Source organism: Solanum pennellii, chromosome 11 (assembly GCF_001406875.1).
Source record: "Solanum pennellii chromosome 11, SPENNV200".
NCBI lineage: Eukaryota > Viridiplantae > Streptophyta > Magnoliopsida > Solanales > Solanaceae > Solanum > Solanum pennellii.
Genome location: NC_028647.1, coordinates 40,399,699 through 40,406,758, shown reverse-complemented (window position 1 = coordinate 40,406,758; position 7,060 = coordinate 40,399,699). Strand labels below are relative to the sequence as shown.

The 7,060-nt window shown below is 39.6% G+C and overlaps 1 protein-coding gene across 1 annotated transcript in view; it reads right to left on the bottom strand.

The window, feature by feature from the left end:
• Window positions 1-3,148, bottom strand: part of LOC107003834 — a 4,281-nt gene extending 1,133 nt beyond the window's left edge. The window contains exons 1-4 of the mRNA XM_015202104.1: window positions 2,530-3,148; window positions 2,093-2,415; window positions 1,416-2,023; window positions 154-1,254 (exon numbers count right to left, since the gene is read on the bottom strand). Coding sequence (XP_015057590.1) covers window positions 154-1,254; window positions 1,416-2,023; window positions 2,093-2,415; window positions 2,530-3,148 — 2,651 coding nt within the window. The remainder of the gene's footprint in view (window positions 1-153; window positions 1,255-1,415; window positions 2,024-2,092; window positions 2,416-2,529) is intronic.
• Window positions 3,149-7,060: the final 3,912 nt, after the last annotated feature.

Genomic DNA, 7,060 nt, shown 5'->3' with positions numbered 1-7,060 from the left:
AACACAGGGGGATTCGATAGGTAGTTCTTAATTCTTTCAAAAGCTTCTCGACATTCTTCGGTCCACTCGACTGTGGCATTATTTTTCAACAACTTAAAGATAGGCTCACAAGTTGTTGTGAGTTGAGCAATGAATCTGATGATGTAGTTTAACCTTCCTAGAAGGCTCATAACCTCAAGTTTGTTCTTTGGAGGTGGCAATTCTTGAATTGCTTTTATTTTTGAAGGATCCAACTCGATACCTCTTCGACTGACTATAAACCCCAAAAGCTTCCCCGATGGTACTCCAAATACACATTTTGCAGGATTAAGCTTGAGATTATACTTGCGGAGCCTTTCGAAGAATCTCCTTAAGTCTTTCACATGATTTGACTGTTTTTTAGATTTAATGATAACATCATCCACATAAACTTCGATTTCCCTATGCATCATATCGTGAAACATGGTTGTCATTGCTCTCATATAAGTTGCCCCTGCATTTTTTAATACAAAAGGCATAACACGATAACAATATGTACCCCATGGAGTGATAAAAGATGTTTTTTCTGCATCTTCATCATCCATAATAATCTGATGGTTGCCCGCATAACAATCCACAACAGATGCAACCTCATGTTTGGCACAACTATCCAATAAAATATGGATGTTAAGCAAAGGAAATTCATATTTTGGACTTGCCTTATTCAAATCACGATAATCAACACACATTCGAACTTTGCCGTCTTTCTTAGGGACGAGTACGATATTGGCTAACCAAGAAGGATATTGAGAGACTTGAATGATTTTGGCCTCAAGTTGTTTTGTGATCTCCTCTTTAATTATTATACTCATGTCGGTTTTGAGTTTTCTCAACTTGTGCTTTATCGGAGGAAAATTAGGATCAATTGGCAACTTGTGAACAACCATGTCAGTGCGTAATCCAGGCATGTCATCATAAGATGACGCAAAAATATCTTTGTAATCAAACAGGGCCTGGATTGTATCATCCTTTTGATGTCGAACATGTACACTTATCTTAGTCTCCTTAATAATTTCCTGATCCCCCAAATTTATCGTCTCAGTTTCACTCATGTTTGGATTTGACTTATTTTCAAAATGATTGAAATCCCTCCTTACTTCTTCAAATACTCTGTCTTCATCATATTCGATTTCTTGACTTATTATTTCAATATTAGGTCGAAGATTAGATTGGATATTAAGATCTGGCGAAAAATTATGCATGCATGTCATATCACTAGAATCGACATAGAAAGAACTGTATAAAAGAAAACGAACAAATATATTTGACTAAAATAAAGATGCAATTACATCCTATTGAAAAGGGAAATAGAATTTTTGAAATAAAACGACAAGATAAAATCCGAATTACAATCCTTGAATGAATCGGACGACAAAAGAAAAAACAAGACAGACTACCAAGACTCGTCTTTAACGGGGAGAGGGGTGACCTCCCAATTGTTTAGCTTGACATCAGGACCAATGAATTGCACATCTCTGTCGCTAGTGCCTTCTCCGAGTTCCACCATGTCAACCTCGACAAATAAATCTCTAAAATAGTTGACCATTTCTTCGCTTACTTTCATCACTGGCTCTGGAAAAGATGATTGATAAGATTCTGTTGCGCGGGCTTTGATGAAAGATTTGTAGATTGGTTTTATAGGCTTGGTAAGTGACCATACATCTCTCTTCTTCTTCTTTGCCTTCATTTTGTCCTCGACTCTAGGTTGGTAGCCTAATCCAAAAGTACCGATGCTCTTTTGTAGACTCAATGGATAAGCTCTCCCTTGCAGGCAGATTCCTAAGCCTTTACCCGGCTCAAACCCATGTTTCAATAATTCATTCACCACAATTACAGATGCGATGGGCATATTTGGTTTTGAAATGACACTCCCCTCGGGGATATGCTCAACAACCACTACCTCAAAAGCTTGATAAACCAGTGCCTCACTCTCATTATCCGCCTTGATAAAAGGGGAGGAAGAGTCTTTGTAGATTGACAAATCCCCCTCACCATGAACAATTACCTCTTGTCAGTCGTATTCAAACTTAATCATTTGATGCAACGTTGAGGGGACTTCTCCAGCCTTATGCACCCATGGCCTCCCCAACAATAGATTGTAGGACGCGTTGATATCCAACACTTGAAAATTCACAGCGAAATCCACAGGCCCTATGGTTAGTACGAGCTCTATCTCACCAATGACATCTGTTTTTGGCCCATAAAAAGCTCTAACACATACATTGTTGGGTCGGACCCTTTCAGCACTAACATTCAATTTCTGTAGAGTTGATAAAGGACAAATATTTGCTCCAGATCCTCCATCAATTAGAACACGAGGGACATATGAAAGCTCACACTTTACAGTGATATGTAGGCTTTGGTTATGTCCTGTACCTTCTTTGGGTAGTTCATCATCTGAAAAGGTGATGCGGTTTACCTCAAATGTTCTCCCAGCAATCTTCTCTGACTAACACACTGTAACTTTACTAGGAATATGTGCTTCATTCAAAATTTTCATTACAGCCTTACGATGTTCATCAGAATGTATTAGCAAAGACAACAAAGAGATTTGGGCTCGAGTTTTTCTTAATTGTTCCACCACGGAGGAGTCTGATAGTTTCATCTTCCTTAGGAATTCCTCTGCCTCTCCTTCAGTGACCGGACTCTTTATTTGTATTTGGTCATTTTTAGTCTTCCTTAATTCCATCGGGACATAACATCTTCCTGAACGGGTTATTCCTCCTACTTCATCTATTTCTTCATCAATTTCTTTTCCCTTGTATGTCACGAGAGTAGGCTCATAATTCCAAGGAACAACTTTGGGGTTAGTCATTGGGAGCTGGTATACTGGCCTAATAATCACAGGAGGAATATGGGTCCCTCGCACGATCAAGATAAGCTTGTTTGGCCCTTTTGGAACAAACGATTTTGCCTTACTCGGGCTTGCCCAAACATCTTCAAGGGCTCCTTTCACAGTTAAGATGGGTGTATTTGATGGACTCAACTTTTCTAACACACTTTCCGCCCCTAAAGGCATCATTTTTGTTAAATCAACAAAATTTGCTGACTTCTCAATGCCAATTCCAACCCTAAGGATTGGCTTATACGGAGATCCAGACTCTTCATGACACTTCATCATTTCTAGCATGTTTGTTTCAGTATGCCTCGGCAATGGATTTTGATTGATGTTGGGTCCACTCGGACATTCAATTATAATTCAATTAGAATCGATCAAATCCTGAATGGCCCTTTTCAAATACCAACATCTCTCTATGTTGTGCCCTGGGGCATTAGAACAATATGCGCAATGTTGAGAATAATCCAAATTTCTCGGGGGAGGATTCGACATCTTTCTCTCAATAGGACTCAAAACATTCAACATCCTTAATTTTTGGAAAAAGCTAGCATACGACTCCCCAATAGGAGTGAACTCATCTTTAACGCCATTTCCCTTTTTGTATTGTGGTCTAGGACGGAAAGGAATTCTAGCAGTATTTTGATGAACTGGTGGGGGTGGTGGATGATTTTGTGGAGTTGATGCACGCCATCGTGGATAAGAAGGGGGTGCAATTGGTTGTGCATTAAAAACATGATATGGAGTGTATGGGACAGAATATTGTGGAGCTTGGGAAGGAAAATAGTGTTGTGGGGAATTACCTTGGACATGAGTCCTAGGCGCTGATACAATAGCGGCCACATTCTCCCTTCTCTTCTTCCCTCCAATATTTCCAGAACCATTTTGAAGCACTTGTGTTGTGGCTTTTAAGGCAGCTTGACTTACAATTTTTCCAGACTTGATGCCATTTTCCACCATTTCCCCTACCTTAATAACTTCAGCGAATGTCTTCCCTACGGCAGAAAGCAGATAGTGAAAGTAATCAGGTTCTTGCGCCTGGAGAAAGACGTCAATCATCTCTGACTCCTTCATCGGTGGCTTAACCCTAGCAGCTTGTTCCCTCCATCTGATAGCATATTCACGAAAATTTTCCGTGGTCTTTTTCCTCATGTTGGCTAACGAGGAGCGATCTGGAACAATGTCAATATTATATTGGAATTGCTGTACAAAACATCGAGCCAAATCATCCCATGTGTGCCAGTTGGTGATATCCTGATCTATGAACCATTCAGATGCAATCCCTACTAAGCTTTCCCCAAAATAGGCCATAAGTAACTCTTCTTTGCCCTCTGCACCCCTCAATTGGTTGCAATATCTCTTTAGATGAGCTATGGGGTCTCCGTGACCATCGTATTTTTCAAACTTTGGAGTTTTAAAACCAGCAGGCAAATGGACGTGAGGAAACATACACAAGTCACTGAACGAGATGCCTTTGTGGCCTCCTAGTCCTTGCATATCTCTTATACTCTGTTCCAAACTCTTCATTTTCTTAGTCATTTCTTCATGTTCCTCATTCTTGACCATCTTCTCAATTTCGACAGGGGAACTATATTGATGAATGTGGGGATGAGAGCTTGGAATTTTAATGGCCTCTTCAAGAGTGTAACTCTGATCACGCCGAACTTTGGGCGGAGGATCGCTGTTGGATTTGGGCACCATCGTTGGCTGCGGGATGCTGTTAGTCGAGGCAGTTTACACAAAGAGTGGATTACTTATCACAGGCCCATTCGAAGGGCGCACCATAGAAGTTCCAGTGACATTGGATGTGTTAGCATAGGGGCCGAATCCAGGGGGATATATCGGATCGCTTGTCGACACCTGGATAGGGTGAGACATATTTGTATTAAAATAGTCTCGGATTGAAGACGGTGGAGGTTGTCCATTCATCCAAGCCTCGTACATCTCTGCCATTTGTTGTCTTAACACCCTTGTCTCTTCTGTTGTCCATGTTTCTTGTGAAGTCATCTGGTTTTTGATCTCCTCATCATTGTCCGATTCATTTCCGTCTTTGGGGGCCATTTTCTGTTTCCCTTTCGATCTTGTGTTGTAAGGATGTGATGTCAGTTTAACCCCAAACCAACTACCTTTAAGCTAGTATGTCTCTCTCTCTTTCTCTCTCTATTTCTCTCTCTCTGAATGGAGTAACAAACCGATTAGTGTTAAGAAATTATGCACATTGTATCCACATACATACTTCTAATATGGAGGACCTTATGTTTCATCCCGGCTTACCTAGGCATTCTTCTCTTCATTAGTTTTTTAATATTTTGTTATTATTATTTATTTACTTACTTATTTATTTGTTTATTTATTATCATTATGATTATCATTTTTTAAGAGAAAAAAGAAAGAAAAAGGAAAAGAAAATAATAATAATAATAATAATTTGGATCAAACCTCCTGGGTTGCCTACGTATCATGTTTGACCCATGAATCAGATCTTGCGTAGTTCGAGAATGATATTAATTCATTTTTTTTATTTTTTTTATTTTATTTATTTATTTTTGCATGACATATGCACATAAGGTGACCGAAAGCAAATCTTTTTCATTCATTTTCAAATATTTTAAACAATGATTTGAATAAAACAAACAAACAAAAAAAACAGAAGTACCTAGGACTTAGATAGACTCTAAATGAAATGAAATAACAAAACGAAAAGAAAGAGAAAAAACTAAAAATAATAATAAAATAAAATGAAATAATCACTACTAAGAAAATAGACTCGAAAAGAAACTGAATCCTCGAATCTCAATCATCTCCAAGACCCTTATAAATCTTCGCCAACGCTTTCGGTAGATATGGAGACAAAGCACGGGCCTGTCGGCCCAACCTCTCATCGTTCTGGTGTAAATATCTAGCAAAAACATTGTTGAGTTCATCCCTAAGTTGTAGTATTCGGTCTCTGGCTTCATCCATATTGTCATAACAATTCTGTAACCAGTGGTGAGCAGTATTGACTTCATGGGTCAAATTTTCCCTTTGTTCTTGGAGCTCTTCAATTTGAAGGTGGAGTGCATCTCGCTCGGCTATCCTTTGACCTCTCTCAATCTCATAGTGTGCCTGATAAGCACTGAAACGCCTTGCTATTTCTCTTTCACGTTCCATAGAGGCTTTAACTTGAGTTTGGAGTCTAGACTGTGCGTAGGTAAGCTGGGCCTTTTCTTTCTTATACTCCTCTTCCTGTTGCTCCATAGCGCCTGTGGCAATGCCCAAGTCTTCTTGTAAGGTTAGAATGGTAGAGCGGTGTTTTCTAACTCTAACTTCAAATATCGCATCACGTTGGGCCAACTCCTCTTTAGCGTTTTTCAGGTCATTACTTAGGATATCCAGAGTAGATTTGTAGCTTCTTTCGACTTTGAGGCGAGCTTGCTTAATCTTAACCTCAATTTCTGCTTCTCGATCTATAGGTCCTTTTATTGACCCTTCTGGCATAACCTTAGGAAGGGGCTGATCATGAACCCAGTCTAAGTATGCTTGGTCCACCTCACCTCTTGTGCGATCCTTCACCATATCGTGGGGACTTTAGAGTATGCATCCCCCCCAAATCTTAAATATCTCTGATTGCCTTAAAGGTATCTTGGGATGAAACTCATACATGAATTCACGCATATCTTCATTAGGTGGTAGAAACTGGCGTCGCCCAAGTTGTCGCATGACTCTAAGTGTCATGTAAGGTTGGACACCTCGAAGACCCATTAGGACAATGAATGATCTAAAAGTAGTCATGTATATCACCTCGGCCGATGGAAACCAATGATAATTCCACACAATCTTGTCAGCAGTCAGATTATTGAGGTGTTGCTTCCAAGCTTCAATACCCTTCGGAAAACTATGATCTTTGATTCTTTCTTTGTGGCCTCCAATATAATCATTCCATTCTACTTTAGAGTCCACTGCATAAGGGTGATGACGAATGTGTTCAATCATCCATAGTTGTAATAACTTATTGCATCCCTCAAAGTAGTCTTTTCCATCCTTGCAAATAGTTAAAGCACGATAGAAGTCTGCCAGAATCATTGGTACGAGGGTGATATTAGGCTTTTTCTCAAAAGCTGTAACGACTGCAGCTAAGTTCATGCTAATCTTTCCTCCCTTTTTTGGAAATACCATGATCCCCAAAAAAGCCACCACAAAGGCATCATAACTGTGTGCTTCCCAGGT